This window comes from Puccinia triticina, chromosome 17A (genome assembly GCF_026914185.1).
Source record: "Puccinia triticina chromosome 17A, complete sequence".
NCBI classification, from domain to species: domain Eukaryota; kingdom Fungi; phylum Basidiomycota; class Pucciniomycetes; order Pucciniales; family Pucciniaceae; genus Puccinia; species Puccinia triticina.
The window spans coordinates 1,175,677-1,198,294 of record NC_070574.1 but is presented as its reverse complement, the minus strand read 5'-3'; the positions used below and the strand labels follow the sequence as shown (position 1 = coordinate 1,198,294).

Genomic DNA, 22,618 nt, shown 5'->3' with positions numbered 1-22,618 from the left:
GGCAACGGCAAATTATTCTGGACGGGGCTTTGGGGTGTGTTGTGTGGAAGACTGGCATTGCCCCGTCGCGGGACGCCAATTAGCGGCCCCGCCCGCTGCGCTGAAAGTAGCGGCCCCGCCCGCTGCGCTGAAAGTAGCGGCCCCGCCCGCTGCGCTACCGCTTTTTGGGTCTGGCAAGAAGCGGGAACCCGCTCCTTTCAGCGCTGCGCAGCGGCCACCAAAACAGCTGCGCTTTGCGCTGCGCTGCGCTTTTTTGGCTGGCAGCGGGGGAGCGCTACGCGGCCAGGTCAAAAAGCGGTAGCGCAGCGATGGTTCCGCTGCGCTACCGCTGAAAGTAGCGGGTTCCCGCTTCTTGCCAGACCCAAAAAGCGGTAGCGCAGCGGGCGGGGCCGCTACTTTCAGCGCAGCGGGCGGGGCCGCTACTTTCAGCGCAGCGGGCGGGGCCGCTACTTTCAGCGCAGCGCAGCGGCCACCAAAACCGCTGCGCTTCACGCTGCGCTGCGCTTTTTGGAGCGCAGCGCTTTCACCCTTATCTCTTGAGAGGAAGAAGAAGGAAAGAAGAGAGACAAAAGGAAGGGAGCTTACCTGGCTCAGAGAGACTGCATGTCAGTTCTCTGCTGAGCCAAGGAAGGAGGAGGAACGGGCTATCTACAAGTCTGTGACAGGGCAGGTGTTCATTGGTGAAACCTTGTGAACCCCAGAGGAGGAGGAGGGTTTACACGGGAAGTCATCCCATGAAGAACAGGCTTTATGTACCAAAGGCACCATTATCTTTTCCTGCCTTTTCCTATTTCTCTTTGTATGAATAAATAAAACATAATGCAACCACTCCAAGACTACAGCGGACTCTGGTTACCATACTTCTGTTTGCACAAGAAAACTGAACATGAATATGTGCTGTGTACTAGCCACTTGATGGGACTTGATGCACCAATGCTAAGCTGAAGAAATACAGCACATGATCAATATGGTTCCACCAATCAGACAGAATAATCACCCCATGATTGATGTACATGGAGGTAATGGGTAATTTTACCTCATTGAAAGTATATGTTGAAAGACTGAACTTTTTGAGGTTTCACAACAGGTTTTCTAGAGTTGTTTTAGATTGCAAGCTCATTCTTGTCTGCAGCAAATTTCTCTGCAAAACTGTAAATTTGTTTCAGGGAATGATATAGAAACATGTAACAAATGAGGACCCTTGACATACAATCTTTGGGGTTTTTATGTAACCAGAAGCAATAAGGTCACACTACAGCTAACTATGTTTGTTTAGAATATTGAATCTTTTGGTTTGCTTTGTTGATACAATATTTGTCCCCTTTTTTGGTAAAAATTAAAAACTTGGTACAATCTTTACTTGATCAGGCCCCCCTGTGTTGTGGTATTGGGATAAGTAGAGAGGAGAAAATCATATACATTTTTGATATCCATTTGATTTTGTGATTCAAGTCTTCCAACAAAAACTCACTGACTATTCTGAACATCTATAACTGGGATTTTCTAAAAAAAACATCAACCAGAAAAAAACATTCACATACGTAGCCATGCTTTCAACCAAGATAATACTTACCTTCCAGCTCTTCCATTACTATATTTTTGCAGCACATCCACTTTCACCTAAAAATTGTCTTTTCAAGAGAGCAGAAAGCCTGGTTGTTTCAAATCTTAATCACAGACCCATACCATCAGTTGGAGCAACAATTAAATTAGATGGTATGTCAATCTTCTCATCCAGGCCCCATTTTGGTGCACCGTTGTGCGTGATGCATGAGCAAATTTATAATGTGCAACCCAAAGTTTGCCCCCCCGACCATCTCTCCAAAATATGTAAAACACCTGCCAGTTGCACATTATAAAAACACACCTTTATCACGTATAATGGTGTGTCCAAAGAGGGCCCTATTCTTTCCTCCAACTGGCAGATTGAGAATTTTATGGAAGGATTTCTATTCTGAATCTTAGTATTTGATGATTATTTTGTTTCAGATGCTGGGGATGTTTTAAAACCCAAATGTATGTTAAAATTTCACAGTTTTCTTGGCCTAAAACAGCAGATTGGAAAACTTGAATGGTTTCAAATAATAAGATTTGCTGACTTTGATTATTCAGTGAATCACAATGGTGCACCAGCAGAGAAGACTGTCTCTCTATTAGAATACAAAACTAAGGAAAACAAAGCAGATGCTGGTCAGTAGCAAGAAATAAGTTTTAACTGTTGTGCCATAAGGACAATTTTGAAAAATTTGCTAACTCCTTCTGGAATGTATTAGAGAAGTTTCTTGATGGAAGCCTTGGAATTTTAGGGGTCATATATTTGGATGGGGTCAAAAAGAGATTTTTTTTGTCTCTCATTGGTGATTTGGATGAAATGTTACAGGATGAACAGTCAGCTTGTATGTCAAAATTTCCATTCAGATCTTGTTTAAGATCAAAAATGTTTCTTCCTTCACTTTTGCATAGTAGAATTTTGTGACTCTAACCTTGCAGTGGCACTGAACAAAAATACAAAATACAAAACAGATAAGACTGCCAGGTTAGAACCAGTTTGGATTGAGAAAAAACTAGTGCCAAGTGTCTCAATTGGTGAGAATTCTATTTCATCTATCTTCCATTGTCATCAGATAAAATTTGCATTTACCCATTGAATTTCAAACCTTTGGATCTGGTGATTTAGAGGAAATTATACCCAATAAATACTCAAAATTACTAGAGGATTTACTTGAAAATAGAACCAAAGCTTTAGGGTTAGAATATCCCAATGGGAAAAAATTGCAACAGATCTTGAGAAGGGCAAAACTAATTTTGAAAAATGTTGAAGAGAAGACATATCCTGAACAACTGAATGGATTGCTGACAAATTTAAGAAACAAGGATGAAATCCAGAAACAATTATGGGACATAATAACTCAAGAAACTTCAACTGGCAATGAATACTATAAATTTGCTAAAGATTTGCACATTCAAAGATGTAATGCAGTAGATTCAAGTTTAACAGACTTACAAAAAGATATTTTTAGAAAGATTGTAAGGCTTTTCCAAACAAACATATCCCACCCTGATGAAATTATGGATGTGATTTCCCGGATTGATGGATATAAGGAAGAAATCAATTATGCCAGAAAACTCAAGAATTTGAAGAAATAGTTTGAAAAGAGTGGTAAACTTGACATGATTTGTGATATCATGTTGAGGAACAGAAATAGCTGTGGTCAGGCCATTGAAATTCAAAAACTGTTCCAAAAGACAAGGGCATTAATGGAAAGTCTACCAGATCCTCAATCAAAGGCCAATGTGCTGGAAATCATACAGTATCTTGATCTTATTAAAAAGACCAAAAGCTTCAAATACATCCCTCAAGATATACTTCCAAAACAATTGACCCACAAACAGCACAAATTGCTTCAAAACTTTGCAAATAGAGAGCTTCCTCCAAAGCTGGTGTAGATTCCCTCAGAGCTAGAATGATTTTCTCTTCTATGAATTTGAAACTCAAATTTATTCACCATCTTTTCAATTTTCTCAATTTTTTCCTTTCTACAGGATTTAGTTAAAGTACAAAAAAAAAAATCTAAAAACTTTATCACTTTTATGAATAGCTTTGATTTCCTTAATTGAATTTTATTATTGGAGCACAGACCTGATTTTAGTATCAGGAAGGTTTTACTATGACCTTAATCATTTTTTTTTCCAGTTGGGCATTGCCATGTCTCTTTTCCACTTGATCATTTTCCTCAAACCTGCAAGAATTTCTTGCCTTCTGGTCCAGGAATTTTGAACCCTTTTGTGGTAATCTAAGTATAATAAAGCCACATATTTTAGACCTGATGTTTCCTCTTCCTTGGAATCAGACTCCTCCCACCCAGCCTTTTGAATGTGGTAAAAAAGGTAGAATTTGTTAGAATTTGAGACCCGTTTGTGCCTTCCAAGGATGAGAGGAGATAATTTTGAAAGAGGAGCTGGGGACTTGATTGGCTTGATGACTTCTTGAGGGTGTCAACAGAAAAATGTGCTATGACTCGATGATTTAATTACAATGACATCAGAGAAGAATATAAACCAAGTTCACCTGTCACACTTGTGACAGATGAATACAACAACTTGAGAAGAGAACTACATGTTTCTACTACAGGAGAAAGCTGAGAATCTACACGTCTCAATAACAGGACAATGATTTTAGAGCCACAAGTTAAAAATAAAGATAACTATCTAGAACTACATGTCTATCTTGATAACATCAAGAACTAAATGTCTTAGTAATGATAATTTTATGCTAATAATAATTTTTCTTGATGATGAATTAACTAATAGACTGCGAGTGAGACTAGAAATCTAACAGAATTTCAGTTGCCACTGGTCCTTAGAAAATGCAAGATGAGGGAAATTCACCTGAGAGAAAGAACTCAGAGAGGATGCCCTTCGCCCATCAGTTCTCTTGGCTTGGACAGTTTTGAAATTGTTTCTCATTACCATCCTATCTTGTTGCCAATGGGCAGTCTGGCAGGTAAGCCCATACTCAGGTCCACTGTGCCATAGGCCTCTCAAATTGTAGAGGTTTCGTGTGACATCTGAGAAATTTTATGTTTTATCCTGCCATTTTTAGGTACTCTTCACCTGAGCACGGCTGCATGTCCCGGTGGTAAGTTGTCTTGCGAGATAGCCTTTCTTCTATCCAGGCCGGGTTGTTGATCGGATGACTAGCTGTCGGGTGGTTTCCCGGGGAGCTCGGGGGGTTTGTGAAACCAGGGCAACCGAGGAGAACTGATCCGAGCTGATCCGAGCCACTCTGCCAACCGAGCTCTCTTCTCGCCAGCCGCTCATCCTCAACAACTACGCCAACAATCGTTCACCGCCAACCACCACACCCACACTCACTCACCCGCCCCGAGAGCTCCCCCACCGGATCCCGCCTGGACATCCACGGAGGGCGACCTATCTAAAAAAAGAAAGAACTATCTATACATAATCCATCAAAAAAACACACACCCCTGAAAAGAAGCGGCCAACGGACTACCCCCCGAAAGATCAATCCCAAAGAAAGATGGGCTTCTCGTTTGGCGATTTCGACTCGATATGCTCGTCGGCGGCGCTGATAATCTGCCCGTTGATGGGCGCCTCGTCGCCGAGCAGCACGAGCCGCATGGGCATCCAGCCGAACTGCTATGCGCGGAACGTCGAGCTCAACGGGGTCATCCTCTTCCAGCCCGCCGTCCTCTTCATCCACATCATCGCCCTCATCATGCTCCTCCTCATGATCCTCCACATCCGCTCCAAATATACCGCCGTCGGCCGGAAGGAAATCGTCCACTTCTTCTACTTCTATGCCGTCGTCACCCTCTCCTCCTTCTTCCTCGACAGCGGACTCATTCCCTCTAGCTCTAAAATCTACCCCGTTCGTCTCCTCCCCCCGCTTTCACCCGAACCCGTGGCAAAAAAATAACTGACCTTGTTTTCCCCCAGTATTTTGCCGCATTCGAGACCGGCATGCTCTCGGCTACCTTCTGGTGTCTGCTAGTCAACGGTTTCGTCGGCTTCCAATTTGCCGAAGACGGCACACCCCTAAGCCTATGGGTCAGTAGTCTCCCAATAGAGAGAGAGCGGGAGTAGCCGAAGTACAAGACTGACGGCCTGATTCTGAATGCATGACACAGTCGCTACGAGGGAGCTGTTTGGCGGTGTTCAGTCTGACGTTTTTCATTGCGATAGCGACGTTCAACTCGCTGGCCTCCTTCTCGCCCTCCCAGCCAACGGCGCTGTGGATCATCATGTACATCTTCAACGGGGCCTGTGTAGCCATCTACGTGATCCTCCAGCTCTTGCTCGTCGTCCGCACCCTCGACGACCGCTGGCCAATCGGCGACATCCTCTTCGGCCTCGGCTTCTTCGTTGTTGGTCTCGTGCTCATCTACGGCTTCAGTCTCACCATCTGCTCGGCCATCACCCACTACGTCGACGGCCTGTTCTTCTCCCAGCTCTGCTTCCTCCTCGCCGTCATGATGGTCTACAAATAGTCCGTCCTCCCTCTTCCCCCTTTCCCCTCGTCCCAACCACTGACTTGCCCGTTTTTTTTTTGTTTTTTTTTTCAGTTGGGACTCGATTACGAAGGAAGATCTCGAGTTCTCCGTGGGTTCGAAACAAGCCGTGTGGGAGATCAGCTCCAAGGAAGCCCTTCTCTCGGGCATGGGCAGTCAAGCAGGGGGGGCAGGCAGCCAAGCCGCCCCGGAAGACAGCGACTACTATCTTCATCCGGGCTCCGGGCAGATGTCGCCCACCAACTCCCAATCGCTACCCAACCCTAATCCCGGCTTCTCCCACCATGGCGGATACCCACCGCAAGGCGTCGGCGCCCAGAAATTCTCCGCTTATTGATCACCCCCCCCCCCCTCTTGTTTTTTTGTATCTTTTCTCTCTCCTTTTTGCCTAATAAAAACAAAACATATTGCAGCATTTTGTATTCTTCCTCGTTTGTCCTCCTCTTCCATCTCTCCTAGAATCTCCTCCCTCTTGTTTCTCTCTAACTCGTCCCCATACAAAGAATAACCACTTCCCTTTCTTTCTGCTCAAAGACTACTAATTTATATACATACATCTCCACATTCCCCTCCCCTTTATCTTCTTTAATCATCTCTTTTTCTGTCTGTTTGTTTGGCTGATTGATTTTGCATATGAAAAACAAACAAAGAAGAAAAAATAACTGAACAAAACTGCTGTTTTCCTTGTAATACATAGATATATATATAGGTGCATATTCATGTGGTAGATATATATGTGTGTATGTGAAATCCAATCATTCAAAATAAAATCCTAGATTTAGTGGTAGCTGTCACACTTGCTAATTTGGTATTTTCAAGGATCTTTGGAGAGTCGAAGCTGTGCCTCTCCATTGGGGGGTTCACATTTTCAGCAACACGAAAATTTCAAACCAGCAGATCAGCATTCAAAGCTTTGGCTTACAAGTTCAAGCCAATTTGGCTGGTGAGATAACAAATTTCCGAAACCAGCAAGCAGCACCACGTAAAATGCTTGACTTCGAGTGTGAACCATCCTTGTTCGCACAAGGTTGTTCGAGCAGTTGTTGGACTGAGTTTTCCCGGCGAGTTTTGCAATTTGCTGACCCCAAGCTGCCGAACTCGTCGGACAAACTCTGTCTGACCAAAATATGTTTGGTTAACATCCACAGAGGGTTAGGTTTGGAACCAAGCCCCTTGCGCCTTTTCGGGCTCGAGGCTTCGCGTTCTCTGCCCGAATTGATTCGGTTAAGAGCACCTCATGTGGCAACCGGAGCCACAAACATCTCCCATCGCAGTTGCTATCTGCATCTCCATTTGGGCCTTTTCATTGTTGACTTCTATATAGTCGCCAAGTCTAGAGAATTCATAGAGGCGAGCAAGCTGGCAATCACTTATCTTGCCGTCTTGGGCCGATACGAGGGTTATAGCGTATTCCTTCCCCTCGGACAGATCTGTCGTATCAGTCCGAGATGAGTGCTCTGCTTCTTCCTCTTCAACTGACACAAGTTACAACTAGATCGTTTTCACCTCCTTCCCCTTGGACCGGTGTGTCTTATCGGTCCGAGGTAAGGCATACTGGCCCGGCTGCGACTCACCAAAGTTTCTATCTCATGTGTGATGAACTTGGACGGCACGATAATAGTAACAGCTGAGGAAGAGAGCTGGCAGAATTTCAAAGCTGATATCAAATACAATAGACAATTACTCATTATTCGGCGATAATATCATTTCCACAGATACAAGAATGATGCAATTTCTTAGTCCCTTTAATGGCACATGGGCTGTTTCAGATAATTAATCGATACACATAATAGAACAGTGGTGGCACAAAGGAGAGCTTCAGATAAATGTTAAGGATAATAGAACAGAAAAACAAAATACAAAAGAGCGGGATGAGATTGATAGCCGGAAGTGAGCAATTGAATCCTGCAAAAGAGCCGTCGGGCCATGTGTTCAAGTACCACTGCCATCTGAACCCTCAGTCTCGGCCAACTCCTTCAATTGCTCAGGAAGGCTGGTCGAAGTGAAAACCATTCCCCGGCGACGGCCACACGATCTTGGTGGTGGAGGACCATGAAGGGCTGACGCTTGGGCCGTCGAAACCTCGGGACTTGGCGGGTGATCGTTGGTGGGACTGATAACCGCTCGGAGAGAGCTCTGGGGCCGAGGGATCTGAATTTTCCATTTTGACTTCTTCATGGGTTTGAGAGGCTGACTTGGTTTGACTGGTTGGATTCGAATGGTCCTACATAGCGAAATCAAGTGATCAATGTCAGTAAACTTTTATCGATGAAAGGGCTAGAGAGTCACTCTTTTTACTTACCTCATCTCGGTCGAAGAGAATGGGAAGACTACCTCGTCAGTTTTGATGATGAGGAGAGCGCTTCCGACCCGAGTGTGTCCGGAATCAGAGGAACAGACGGTTGGAGCCCGTTGGGAGTCGCAGATTGATGAAAGTGTTGGTCCATTGCTGGGGGGATTTGCTCGTTCGAGGCCAGCTGAATAAAGGTAGTAGTCTTGATTGTCGGGGACGCGCACCTCATTCACCTCCGGTTTGGAAGTTTCCATCGAAGATCGGAAATCTTCGAGGAGGTCCTCTGGCTTGCCGCAACAGTGGAAGGATTCATCTGAGTCGGAGTCCTCCTCTTCGCGCATCTTCCCCTTGCACAAAGGCATTTTTTAAAAATTATTTATGGAAGTGGTGAAGCGGTAGAGAAGTGGAAAGTAGGTATGGAGAAAGCCAAAGAATTTCTCGGTTCGAGAGTGTGCTGCTCTTCGCTAGGGATGAAGGAGGAGGAATTAACCTTGCCCTGAAGGAAGCACTCGGGTTAAATAAGAATGGGGGTGCGGCAGCGTCACAAGCTGAGGGCTCAGCATCTGCAAAATAGAGAGCACCAATTGTCGCGTCTTCATAAGGTTTCAAAGGAAGCCGCGTACACAAAGGCCCAACGGCTAGGCCCTTTCTCCTGAAGAGAGTTTTCCTACTGTTGGTTGTACTTCTATGTTCAATTCATCAGACCAAATACTGGTGGATTGCTAGCTTCAAGAGATTTTTTTCACCGCACCAGATATTTGTATTGCTGTAAGTTTTAAGAGAGTCTTCTCTTCAAGAGATTTTTTTCGCCGCACCAGATATTTGTATTGCTGTAAGTTTTAAGAGAGTCTTCTACGTAGTAAATAGAACGGCTCCTCAGACCAGTTATATATATTTCAGGGTCATGTCCAAAGCCGAGCGCCAACATGGACAAAGGCCGCCAAGCTTCCGAAACGAAAGTTTCAAAGAAAATCTACCCTACAGATAACGGCAGACTGTCTTTAATGCTATCATGGCACCTTTAAATGCGTCCTAGAGCCGCGAACTCTTACTACATCCATTTGTATTTTCCGGCTCATCTTTTGGTACGTGGTGGTACTGCAGCTTTGTGGGCTGCAATATTGTGCTCACTGAATCTCTCCCTCGTAGTGTATCTTCGCCGCTCAGATTGGACCTGCGCATATGATCCCAATTTCGATAAGAATCCCAAAATGGATAGGAAAGCTTGTCCCTCTTGTGAAGTAAAATGAAGTCTCGACCGAATTCCATGTTTTATCATGGTGCACCGAGGGGGCTGTGAGTACCACACCAGCTTACACTAACTCTATCCGAGAAGGTCGCCTGTTGAATGGCAATCCACCCGAGTCTCTCTTTTGATAACTAGTAAACAGGTATTTACTGCTTAATTCGGAAAACTCACTGTTCCAAAAGCAACACTGACGCGACGGATAAGGGCTGATGAAAATTCGCTACTTGAACTGAGCAAGAGTACCGACTCTTCAGGGTTGAAAGCAATTAGTACTAGTGCTGTTCTGATATCCGACACCCTCAGAGAGTCATATAGGTATTGAGCCGCAACTCAATGCGCGCATGCAGGAGTTGTAGCTTTCGTTCGCCAGCTCCCTTTTCTGATTCTTTTCTGGCGTCAAAAGTCCAGCGCTGGTAATGAGAAGCCCACTAATTTAAAATTGTAAGGAAAACTCAGTGAGATGTATTCAATTTGAGGGTGCTGATCCAACATAGTTCACACGGGCTTAGACTTCATGGATGATTGATCCCCAATAGGAATGAAAATACGTTTCCATCCCTGGCACCCCACAACCAAAGCTAAAATTATGACTGAAAAGGGTCAGGAGGCTGGCATTACAACATGAAGATCATGGCTTGATTTTGTACTCTCAAGCTTTTTTCTGATTGACGGTCGGGTGCCGCGCCCTTCTTGCCAATTCAATCTCCTCTCGTCGGCCTTTGAGGCCAACAAAGATGATGATGATATTCTGTCAGAGACAAGTATGATAGTTTCTCTAGAGGAATGAATTATTCACGAAATTCCTCCAGTAATTTATTTACACTAAAGAAGCTGACATCTCTCCCTCAATCACATTATAATTGTCCTTGTCCTCGTTGGCTGCATGGACCGGCGGCAGAAGATCAGATTGCTGCAGAGGGCACACGGGGGCTGCCGTCTTGGGCATCGAGTACATGGATCAATTTACATGGAACAGCTTTTGTATGAGTAAAAATCTCCTGGAAACATCTTCCAGAACATCAAAGATTGTAGAACGGCATGCTATGAATTTTTCAAGAAAAATGCTTGTCTGGGCTAACTTCCTGTGGCAGCTTTCCCTAAGTGGGCGGGCCCCTGCTCAGCCCCGGCCTGACCAGTTGAGGAAATATATAACAATTGGATTTTAGTTTTCAATGCTATAAGCAATCAGTTCAATCTGAACTCTGTCCAATATATCAAACTTAATTCTGATAAAGCATTTTTTTTAGTATTTAATTGGAAAGCATACCCCAGTTCATTTTCAATTCCATATATTGAGTCTTTCACATTGAAGTTGACTTTAGTTATGCCATTAGAGAGTTTCAACTTTGTGGCATTTGTGTTGGTCAATTAAATTCTAGCCAGATGTTGCGCAACTTAATTGCAACATAAGCAACTTGAGAGATTGTTAGCCAACCTGCCTGTGTTAGAGCTTTGTAAAGAATGATCTGAGCAGGATTGAATTTCTTGTGGTTTCCATGCTTTAGTGGAAACTCCAGTTGAGCCCAACCCAGGAGAGGCGGGTGATCTTGAGTGTCCTTGAATAGTAAATTGTAGAACCATTCAAGAAGATTTTGGTGAGCTTCATTTGAAATTTTGACCTGTATTTGTGCATCTGGCATAATTTGAGGAAATTGATGGAGATAATCTAAGTACTCTCCAATCCTTTGTGCTCTTGTCACCACTCGGTTTGCCTTTTCTGGGACTTGCATTTTATGTGATGGTAATCTCAGCTTGATGTAGGCATTGTGAGTTGGCTCCTTTCCATCTTTTGGTAATTTGAGCTTGGGGTTTGAAGGATAAACAACAATATCTTCTTCTTCAAGCTCCGAATCAGTTTGCTGTGTAAGCTCTGCTAATTCAATGCTGTATTTTTTGTTATTTCGGACCAGATATGCTGTTTCTAATGCTTTTCTGTTATTTTCAATATTTCTATGGAGATCTTTGACTGACTTTCTCTGTTTGGCTTTCAGCTTGAGGCTTAATTTTTGAGCCCGCGTAAACAGATCAAACAGTTCTGTATCTTCTCTGGCTTCCTGGAGTTCTCTGAAAATCGGCCCAGTTTTGACTTGGAAAGAATTATTGATTTTTTGCTTTCCGGTATTATTTTTTGTGCGGATGACAGTCTCCAGTTTAAAATTTGTTGTAGCGCGTTGGCTTTTTTTCATCTTTTGACGACCCTTGATAGATATGCCTTTTGAGTTCCAACGGCTGAGGCGCGGCCCTAGATGATTGTGAGCGAAATATGTTTTATCAGATCGTGAGCAGCTCATTCTTGACAAGAAATATCGCCAGGATGATTGAGAAGTTTTGAAGTTAACCTATCTTACTTGAGGAACGCGGCTTGGTTGGAAATTTGATTGCAGGCAGGTATTGACACAGGGACTCTTGATCCGCTGCCAACCGTTCGTACAATGCACGTTTTTTGAGCAAAGGGTTTGAGGTTCGATAGGCATTGTTTACATTTTGAATACCTACATGTTTGAATACCAGATGAGTTCATCATGTTATAAAACACTCAGTGATAATCACGAATATCTCCTCGAAGCTGACTAGTAATTGAGCTGACCTTTTTCACCAACTGTACTGCTTGTGCCCAAGCTGTGGGCTGGCTTTGGTCCGGGGCTATTGCGATTATCGTCAAGGTCGAGAAAATAGCTGCGGAAGGATTCTACAAAATAGAGCATCGTTTACCTCCCACAACTTCAACAGTAAAAGATAATGAACCACCATTTGGCACGGGCATCTTACGAAAAGTATCATCGTCTGAGAGTTGCATTTTTGACTGCCATGATGAATTGCAGTCGGTTTTTTCTGCAAGGTTTTGAATTGATGTCTCCGAATCCGTGTCGTGATCGGCATCCCTAGTTGCAGTAATCAATATAGAACGGAAAAGAGCAACTCCCAGTAAGGTTTGTCGGATACAAATCATGCTAGTATGGTACGGATTGCAAGAATTATCTTTTGGTTCCAACGTGTGACCAGGGCGACACACTCGCCTCCATTTTTGCATGATACAGATGATGCTGACAATGGCCCAGTCCTAAATTGCATGTCTCAGGAATGGTGAAACTCTTCTGGAAACGGCTGATTTATTTCCAAGCCATCAAGCAGAATTCGTCTCAGCCCCCTCTAACAAAATCAGCAGCTGGGATATGTATTACGCATTAGCTGTGGATCAGTCCAGTGACCAACTCTGAAGCTTGACCAAAAAAACAATTGAGATTCAGACTTTCCGCTCGGCCTGGAGCTCAAACAAACTGAGCAAAACCACCCCACACTCAGAAATCTCCTTCGGAGGACTTAGATTGGACAATTTGGCTTGAGATCGCGTCCGACAATAGGCACCCCAGTTATCCATGTTTTTTTGGATGTTCATTCCGAAGTATACACACAAAAATACCTTCCGTGGCAAGCTATCCGGACGCGGAATCGAGGACGGTTCGATGGGCAGGGCAAAAAAAACAAGCGCCCAATGGGGGGCTCGAACCCCCGACATTTCGGTGTCATGTGCAGGTGGCCTGCGCATAAAAGCCGAATGCTCTACCGACTGAGCTAACCGGGCCTGTGTAGTAACGACAGTGTCGAGCAGATTTGAATCTTAACAGTGACCTCCGCAGTCACTGCGGCTATATATGCTGCTGTTAATGTGAAAACGACACGAATTTGGTCCCGGCGAAGATTTCCGTTCGCGTTTAACTTGCGAACAAATATCCATATAGTACATTAATAATGTTGAGAAGACCAAAGCTTTGCACTCCTGAACGATCCGTAGCCGATAGTTCAATAGCGCCAGTCGATCGCAAAGAAGTTTTCGGTATTTATGTGCTTCTGCCCTGTGAAGTTTGGACAAAGAGTTGGGCGCCTGTAAGGAGACAATCCATATGAGAATCAAGCCTTTCGTCGATGATTGCTCGACGAACCCTCCGCTTGGTGTCAAGACTGTAACTTTGATCCACATCGGCCCCTGAGGGAGGGTTCCTGCGGGGCGCCGTCCTCGATCCACTTGTGGAATGACTTTGTAGTTCAGTCAGGTCGCAGTCGGTAACGGGCTCATCCAAACTTGCAAACACATTCCATGCTACTAATTTGGCCACAATGACAACAACAACAAAAACCACAGAGGATGGCATTGGGGGGTGCTCTTGATCAACAGGAGTCGGGTTCTTGCTGCGTGGAGAGCCGCAGCCTGCGTGTATGCACTCCTTTTATGTAAGCAGGTGTATGTATGTCCGACCCCTTTAAACCTCATTCCTTGGCAACTCAGCACCGTTTCGACGACGCCTGCTCATCAAAATCAAAGTCACAGGGAGCCCTCCAACACGGCACTGGCGAATACACAGGTACATACAGAGAGCGATGACGATGTGCTAATAACACAAGAAGTGGTGGCTATTCGATTGTGTGACGACGTACGTTGACCCTTACTCCGGACATCATCGAGCAGCCCTGTCCGTGCTAACTTCCGATCTGCCCCCTCCGCTCAGAACCCAAGGCTGTATTCAAGACTTGAAACCGTGCACAGCGATTAAAGCGCCGAGGAAGTCTACACATGGCCATGAACTCAAATTTCGTTTATCCTAACTCGGGTCAGGCCAATCTTCTTGCAGCGTGTTCAAGGCTTTCCCGTGATTAGAACTGATTTGTCCTCTGGATCGTGTTCATCCATCAGGACAACAAACTGCCGAAGAAGATTCCCAAACTCCGAATCCTGGCAACCCATCCACAACTTGCTACGAAATTGACCACGCGGCATCACATCTATCGCTCCACGATGGAAGCAACCCTAATCCGATAGACAGCAGCCACCCAAGCCCACCAAAACTGTTCAGCTCTCCGCAACCAGGCAACATCCCGCAAATTCCGCCAAACCAACCTGCTTCTCCGCAACGACCGCCCCCCCTCGACGAAGCCGACAACAGCAACATCTCCCCGGATATATTACCCACCTATGGCGAACTCAAAGATCAGGAAGGACATCGATTTGGAAGGTGGCGAGGATGGATCGAAAAACGTGCTCGAGAGCGAGTTGAAGAACGGACGGTTGATCGCCAGCAGGCGGAACTACAGGGACGTCCATTCGGGACCGGCTGGGACTTGCCTCAATCAAATCAACCCCAGATTCAACCTCAATCCACTCCTCTTGACCGAAATTCATCCATCATATCGGCTAGGGACGAACGCGCAGCCTTCAAATCAGCCTCACGAAACCACAAAGATACGTTCTTAAGACATCAGAAGGGCAAATTCGACGGCTCAACATCCGCCCACAAACCAAACCTCGAACCTGGACCAGGAGCCGTGAACCTGACCCCATCTACCTCGATCCATCAAATCGGGTCCCGCTTTCTACCCCAATTTCCCTCCCAACCACTATGCGCAATCCCCCTGCCACTGAGTAGAATCAGGAATTATACCTCATCCACCGACCCGCCTGCCGAAAGATTCCTACTGGTTGGGACGATCGAAGGGCTCTACGTGTGCGATCTGATGCCCTCTCTTTCGTCCACCGTCAAGAAAGATATGGTCTCACCCACCGACAGCAAAATATATCAACTATGGCAAGGCTTAGGCGTACATCAACTCGAAATTGCAATCGAAGATACACCCCACTCTTCAAATGCCTCTTTACCTGGCATCGTCATTGCACTCACATCGTCCTCAAATGAATCGATCATGAGTGCTGGCATGGATGGGATCACGAAATCAGTCAAGATGTGGCCGCTCCAGTCGATGGTTAATCTTGTCAAGTTTCGTGCGTTTAGTGAAGTTGGTTGATCAAGCCTTTTATTTCATCGTTTCTCAGCGCTTTGTACCACTTCGATCTTATCATGATATCTAGTACTATTGACTGATAAACTTTCAACGTTTATCTTGCCCATCAACCACCCTAGAGCTCCGAATGTTTAGATCTAGCAGAGCGATCTTCAAGCACCAAAAGAAGCTCGGCTTTAGTTGCTGGAACTTCTGCTCTAGCTGGATTGATGTCGATGTTTGAGAAGGGCAAGCAAAAAGCCGAGGGCTCGATCAGCAACTTATCCGACAGTCTTTCCAACACGTTTCCTTCTCACCCCGCGAGTGCACCCAGCCGACACCAATCGAGGGATTCTCATGGACACAAGCCTTCTACAAGTCATCCGCTGCCCAATCCATTGCCCCCCTCTGCCGCGGGTCAGAAGTCATCGAATCAATCACATCTCGAGTTACCCCTCCAATGGGCAAAGCAAACGATATCCCTGAATCTGCCTCGCATTCAGGCCCATGGACCGATACTATTCATCAAACTTTCAAATTCACCCGTGCCCGGATTCAATCCCATTAATGATCAATTAGACCAAATCAACGACTCCCTTCCCGCAGGATTAAGATCACGATCACGCGCACGTACCGATGACGGAGATGATGAGCCTAAAGGCCATACGCCCAATGACGGATGGTGGTATTTGATCATCGCCACCAAGCAAATGATATTTGTCATGGAGTCACAGCCTACCCCTCAACGAACATGGCAGTATGTCGTCATCTCCTTTTCTTTGCTATGTATCCAAGAGTAAGAAAATTTGAATGTCCCACCTGCTGACATTTTCTCGATTTATTGGATTGGTCAAGTTTATGTGCTGAGATGTCGGCGCCTTTCACGGCAAAGACTGCGCATTTAGTCCTGTCTGAGTTTTCCAGGTCCAACAACAACAACAGTAGAGCCGCATCTCATTCCCGTACCTCCACACTCAGCCGACGAACGCTCAATCCTCGGCTTGGATATGGCGAACTTGCGGTGCTGCTGACGATGAAGGAGTATGCGGTCGTCATTTCCTTGAGCGACCTGAGCGTTCGAGAATTAGATTTACAGGGGGCCATCGCGGCAAGCCAGACGACGACCAGCATTTCCTCCTATACAACCACAACGCTAAGACCCACTACGGGCAGCTTTAGTGGCCTCAGTCAGTTGGAACGTAACTTCAAGCCGTTTGGGCGCAACTCGTCTTCGATTTCGGGCTCCATCGAGCCCGTCTTGGTCAACAAACGGATCAAAGATGGGTTTGGAAAATCAAAAGATGATGGTTTCCAAGTCGAGAATCGCCGATCCAACCGGCTAGTCAGTGACCGACGGTGGGCAGGATGCGAAGAACTATTGATTCCAGTTCCCAGCCAAACGCCTAATTGCCAGAACACCGCTGGAGCGGGTGGTCGTGATGAGGTTGAAAGCGAAGAAGAACATCATCTTCGAGCGATTTATTTGGTAACGCGTGGGTATCTGACCTATGCGGTCATTTGCCCATTCGGATATGAGTCCCGTTCACGATCGTCTACGAGGGAGCAATCAAGCTCGGGCATCGACCAACATTCAGGACTCGCGGGAGGCCTCCCACTGCCGCTATTACTCAAGCCAATCCATACCTTCACATGGCGAGCAATCCCAGTCAAGGTCCAGGCGCAGATCATTCCTACACCGTCTAAATGGAAGAATGTCGACGGGAAGAAAGATCCTGGCGGGGGACCTGGGAGCAGACCATCAAGTGACGAGGTGTTCTGCTGCTTGACGGCGTTTACGGCGTCGAGCGTCGAAGTTCAGGAAGGATTTATCTCGCTGAAGTTTCTGAGGATGGTTTGGGAGGCGGGGAAAGCGAAGGAGCGCCCACATGGAAACATGTCGTTCTTCACTCCTGCGAGCAGTGCCCATCGGCGCCGCTTCAGGCAGACCTCGGCATCATCCTTCTCATCGGCTGTCACGACGAGCAGCACCGACGACGACCTCGTCCCGCCCGGCCGACTGCCGGGCGCCCGGCGCGGCCCGGGCTTGCCGTCGTCTCCGCGGCCGCCCGCCGCCCACAGATCGCGCCTGTCGATCTCGTCTGTTGAGCAGCCTTTTGAGGAGACCGAGGAGGAGTTGAACGACAACAGCTCGTACGACTACAGCGCCAAGATCGGCTACCTGTGCAGCTCCGCCGCCTGGTTCTCGCCCTCCTCTGCCCCCAACACTCTCCGCCCTAACCCCCATATCCATCCCCTCGACCGCAACCCAAACAGCTTCGATTCGTCAACTTCCGACACTACCATCGGCACCCATGACAACCATCTTCCTCCCCCTCATCAATCCTTCGATCATCATTCTCAACAGCTCGGCTCAAGAGACTTCACCCAAGGTAGCTTTTTCTGGAAACAGGCGGTGGGAGAATGGAAAATCATGTTTGTTTGTAACAGTATGGACTTATAACTCCCCTTTACCTTTCTCACTACCGCCATCGGGCTTTTTTCAATCAGAAAATAGACATTTTCTTCTTCTCTTTTCTTTCCCTGTTCTGTGTTCTCCGGTTTCTGTCACCGTTTTTTTCAGATTCTTTTTGTTCCTTGTTTGTTGGGGGTTTTCGAGTTTTTCTTCAAGATGTGGTTGGAGAGCGGCAACACAATTCAAACCTCTGAAGACTAGGATGGGTGGATTCTTCCCTCTGCACGCTTGAATGTGCAACACGTGGATTATGTGGATGAGTCTGTAGATTTCACCAGCAATCCATCCTTTTTATTCTCTTTGTTTGTGGGGACTCTAGGCCCTCGAACAGCATGAGTCTGCTCAGAAGCTGCTTGAGCCGTCCTCATCTGCCTCCAGTTGTACGATTGAGCGCGAACAGCATGAGTCTGCTCAGAAGCTGCTTGAGCCGTCCTCATCTGCCTCCAGTTGTACGATTGAGCTGTCGAACAGTTTGTCGGAATTGTCCTCCCTGCGGGAGAGATCGCAGTGCTAGGGACGTGGACTTCGACAAGTTCGAATTGTCCTTGACTTGTGAAATACGACGATAGATGAAGTATGACTGACAAAATGTTTTGGGGTTTAAAAACTTTCATTTGCAAATTGCACTAGAACGTGGAACTTCTAGAAATCAATGCGTGTTGATTACCAAAATGTCTATCAGATAACTATGCAACATTGGTTATGATCAGAAAGTCTCTTTGAGAGAACAAGATAGAGAATGAAAATTATTTGTACATGCGAGTAAGCCTCATTAAGAGGTGCTCATGAGTAAGCACAAATGTCCTGTCATTTATATTTCATCTGGATATATTCACAAATTCATCAATCCGGATGAGAAAAGGCTGTGTCCATCTGGAGTTGGGGGAAGAGGTTTCAACCTGAATGTTGTTCACTGCTTGGTCCAAGAATAGCAAAAAGCTAAACTTCGACTCCAGTGGCTTCTGCCTCAACTGCAACTTCTTCCGCCCCCGCATTGTTCTTAACTTCTTCAACCGGCGGGGCTCCTTCGGGCTGCTCTTTCTGCTGTTCTTGAGGTTTCCCATTGGCCGCACCAGCTTGCTCCTTGCTCTCGGCCGTCTGCCCGCCTTCGGCCTGCTTCTTCTTCTGCTCCTCTTCTTCCTTCTTTTTCTTCTCTGCTTCCTCCTCCTCCTTCTTTTTCTTTTCCTTCTCCTCTTTCTGTTTGTTTTGAAACTCGGCTGCATTTTTGTTTTCTTCCTGAGCTTTCTTCTCGCCTATGTCTCCTTCTTTCTTCTGTGCTAGTACCTGGTTTTTCTTAACGTCGGCCAATTTGTTGTCCTTGTTCTGCTTGGCTGCTTCGGCTCCTACTTTCGTTTTTTCCTCGGCCGCCTTGTTGTTATCCTTGACGTTTACTTCTGCAGCAGTTCCTCCAGACAATTCAATCAATTTCTCATTGGCTGCAAAGGTTTTTGGATTTTTACCAAACCAATTATTTGTATGAATCAGTAAGGAGGTCACATAGTTATTATCGCTGATAGTCTCTCTAGAAATGCTTACCTGCGACGATGAATTTACGGCCTTGATTGACAACAGAAACGGCAGTTTTGACAGCCTCGGCATTCTTACTATTTGCGGCAATTGATCTAAGGCCAGCGCTGAGATATATCATGCAAAAAATCAATCAACTTTGAGCCTCTTTGGTGTCATCCCAGAGAAATTCACTTACACAACTTGATTGAACTGATGGTCTCTTACACTTCCCAAGGCTTGCATAGCTTCCGCCGGGTTTTTTGCCCCACTTGCCAAAACTTCTCTGGAGAAGTGCTGCGCGGATTCCTAAAAGAGATGTTTGTTTTTGACAGAAACTTTGTGTGAGTAACTCATCCTAGTTTTTTTTTTTTGTAAAAAAAAGGTGCTTACTCCCTCCAAGGCTTTCTGCGCTGCTGCTGCAATTGCTGTAGCATCGGTACCTTCCTTTGCAATGATTGCAATTTGATCATCAACAGTCTTGGACTGGGAAGCCAGATTCTTTTGCGCCTCCTCTATTGATTTCTTTTGAGCACCATCATTCACAAATTTGTTCTCAGCCACCTTTTCATTAGCTTTTCCAGCCAAATTTAATTGCCTTTGCAACCTATTTCCCCGACCGCCTGAGACATCCTGAATCAGTTCACTGTTTGCCAGGAGAACTTGTTTTCTGGTGCATCCCACGCGATGAATTGGTATGTTTCATAAGTGAGGTTGCCATCAATTAGACTCAATATTTCTTAGTGGTGTTCGGCTTACCGCGCAGCTTGCATTTTTTCCAGTCCTTCTTTGACTTTGGCCTTATCTTCCGGATTCTTGGCGATGTCATCAAAACCCTTACTTCATTTTTGTGAATCAAAAGTCACAGTTTCATTGATTAATGACCAAATAAGTTGGGATGGCAATCAGCCTGTGAGATCAAATATCTGCGATTGCTTGTGCATCGGTTGAGAAAAAAGAATTACGTACGTTAAAACTTGTCCGTTATCTCTTATAATTCCGAGAGATTTTTGAGCAGATGCTGGATCCTGTGATGCACTAGCGAGCTGTTTACGAAAAGTCACAAAAAGCAGATAGATTAGTTTTTGAAGAACATGTTTTCTCAAGTCAGTGATTTTAAACTTACTACTTCTCTTAAAAAGTCTTCGGCATTTCCAAGCTTGACGGCTAGTTCGGCTGCTTTTTTAATATCCGTAGAGTTAGCGGTGGAACTCTAAAAGGTCCACCGGACCGAAAGGAAAATAAACCATTTGTAAGGATCTGAGTTTTAGGCAATTACGGATTAAAAATATGTGAAAAATATGATTTACCTGCATGAATTGCATGCTATTCTCAATCAGTCTGTTAGCTTGAGCCAATGTAATCGCAGCTTCCCGAACAAGTCGTCCGCCGCCTAGTTCTCCCTCGCCTTTTCCAGCTTTTCCTTCCTTGCCTGGCCTTCCAACAAGTTCAGGTGCCAATTCTCCTCCGGGAGGAGGAGGGGGAGGAGGAGGAGGAAGAGAAGGAAGAGCGGGAGGTGCTTCCGAATCAACCTGAAGGGAGCCAACTTTTGCTTCTTTTGATTTTGATTTTGCATCTCCTTTGCCGGTTGAGGCACGTCCGTTAGATCCTTCTTCAACTACAGCTAAGTTCTTACCACTGGAAACTTCAGGAATATCTTCTTCACCACCATTGTCCTTTTTAATTTTATCCTTTTCAACTGTCTTCTCCTTTTCGGCTTTTTTCCTTTCCCCCGCGCCTTCCTTAGCAAGATCTTTTACTTTTTCATTCGCAGATTCAACGATAGGTGGTGGTGGTGGCGGCTCATCAAGTTTTCCTTCTTTTCCTCTTTGTCTGGGAGCAGCATCGGCTTGTCCTAACTTGACACCAGAGGTACGGAGTTTGGCTGCTGCTTCGCCTGATCTACCACTCCCGACTTCAGGGATAGGAGGCGGGGCCCCCGCCTCTTTTCCAGCCAGTTCTGGAGGTGGAGGTAAACGTCCTCCAAGTTCCAGAGGGGGAGGTGGTGGCCCACCCAAAAGTCCTCCAAGTAGTTCCGGGGGAGGAGGTGGTCGACCCAAAAGTCCCCCAAGTAGTTCCGGGGGAGGAGGTGGTCTGACAGCGTCTCTGCCTGGACCCTGACCTAAAAGATCTGTCAAAAGCCCTCCTCCTTCTTTTCCCTCTCCTTTGCCCTCTTTGCCCTCTTTGCCCTCTTTGCCCTCTTTGCCCTCTTTGCCGGGGTGGCCAGCAGGTCCGCCATCGAGTATCTGCAGGTTATTCGGCCTTCCTTTGCGATTTGTCGGCGATCGGGCGACAAGTGAGGGACGCGATACTTCAACTCTTCTTCTGGCGAGCCTATTCACTCATAAAGTCGCTCATCAGCATTCTGAATTGATTTAAGTGTTTTCAAAACAGTCGGAGGAGCTATAAAACCAGATAAACTCACAAGAGATCTCTTTTGGCTTTGGTTAAAGTTGAAAGATCGGGTACCTCATTGGGTATATATAGTGGACTAGCATCAACAGTGAAATCAGAAACTACCATCAAGGTAACCAATAAACCAATAAGAGATTTAATGCCTGGCATGGCGTAAATAACGTTTTCAATCTGAATATAAGCTAGGTGAAGGAAGTGTGATAAATACGAAAAAGGTGATAGATTTCTAGAGGTTGAGCGCAGCTCGGAAGGATGGGAAAAAGAGACTGACACCAAAGGACAAAGGTATTTAACCAAGGTGGATAAGCGTTACACGTAGTTGCATGAAAATACGTAGGAATGATAGTATGAGTATGGTGTGCAACCTCACCTCGTTCACCCATCACCGTTTTGCACAATCAGACAATCAGTTACCATATCAATCAGGCCCTCCAGACGAAGTCGCCGGCAACATTAATGTATTCTTTAGTTTGTATGTATAGGTATCACTGCGAACCAACCGGGGTTTATGGAGGCTCGTTCTCGACACTTGGAGACTTCCCAAATGCAGTAGTTCTTTTTCATTTGTCTTCACGCTATGAATTTTAAAGAGAGAACCTCAGAAGGGGATATCTGTAGTACCAGCTACAAAATTAAAAAGTCCAACAAGCTGCCACAAAAGCAGAAACACAGCCTCAGGTGCGTAAATTGTTGCAGTTGTCACCTCACCGAGAAGTAAGGGTTACTTTCCAAGATGGACCCTGCAGATTCATTCCTATCTTTCATTTATGGGGTGAGGCGACGGCTTAATCAACAAAATTAACCAGTACGTAGCCACCAGACAAGTGGCATCAGCAACCGCAACCTCTACATAAAGTTTTGCTAAATTTCACGGAACT

The 22,618-nt window shown here is 45.7% G+C and overlaps 5 protein-coding genes across 5 annotated transcripts; 2 read left to right on the top strand and 3 right to left on the bottom strand.

The window, feature by feature from the left end:
- Positions 1-5,041: 5,041 nt before the first annotated feature.
- Positions 5,042-6,369, top strand: PtA15_17A104 (uncharacterized protein; the record flags this gene model as incomplete). Its single annotated transcript, XM_053164185.1, has 4 exons — positions 5,042-5,392; positions 5,461-5,571; positions 5,652-6,010; positions 6,087-6,369. The coding sequence occupies 4 exons, from the start codon at positions 5,042-5,044 to the stop codon at positions 6,367-6,369; spliced, it is 1,104 nt and encodes a 367-aa protein (XP_053028177.1).
- A 1,595-nt stretch (positions 6,370-7,964) lies between these two features.
- Positions 7,965-8,687, bottom strand: PtA15_17A103 (uncharacterized protein; the record flags this gene model as incomplete). The annotated part of the gene is made up of 2 exons (XM_053164184.1): positions 7,965-8,256; positions 8,335-8,687. The coding sequence occupies 2 exons, from the start codon at positions 8,685-8,687 to the stop codon at positions 7,965-7,967; spliced, it is 645 nt and encodes a 214-aa protein (XP_053028176.1).
- A 2,251-nt stretch (positions 8,688-10,938) lies between these two features.
- On the bottom strand, positions 10,939-12,524 carry PtA15_17A102 (uncharacterized protein; the record flags this gene model as incomplete). The annotated part of the gene is made up of 5 exons (XM_053164183.1): positions 10,939-11,458; positions 11,546-11,816; positions 11,923-12,066; positions 12,162-12,263; positions 12,344-12,524. The coding sequence occupies 5 exons, from the start codon at positions 12,522-12,524 to the stop codon at positions 10,939-10,941; spliced, it is 1,218 nt and encodes a 405-aa protein (XP_053028175.1).
- Positions 12,525-14,144: 1,620 nt separating this feature from the next.
- On the top strand, positions 14,145-17,807 carry PtA15_17A101 (uncharacterized protein; the record flags this gene model as incomplete). The annotated part of the gene is made up of 4 exons (XM_053164182.1): positions 14,145-14,181; positions 14,265-15,361; positions 15,487-16,103; positions 16,202-17,807. 4 exons carry the CDS (start codon positions 14,145-14,147, stop codon positions 17,805-17,807), a joined length of 3,357 nt encoding a protein of 1,118 aa, XP_053028174.1.
- A 951-nt stretch (positions 17,808-18,758) lies between these two features.
- PtA15_17A100 (uncharacterized protein) lies at positions 18,759-22,123 on the bottom strand (the record flags this gene model as incomplete). Its single annotated transcript, XM_053164181.1, has 10 exons — positions 18,759-18,917; positions 19,104-19,255; positions 19,356-19,453; positions 19,525-19,634; positions 19,719-19,932; positions 20,295-20,371; positions 20,452-20,538; positions 20,636-20,757; positions 20,962-21,435; positions 22,111-22,123. The coding sequence occupies 10 exons, from the start codon at positions 22,121-22,123 to the stop codon at positions 18,759-18,761; spliced, it is 1,506 nt and encodes a 501-aa protein (XP_053028173.1).
- Positions 22,124-22,618: the final 495 nt, after the last annotated feature.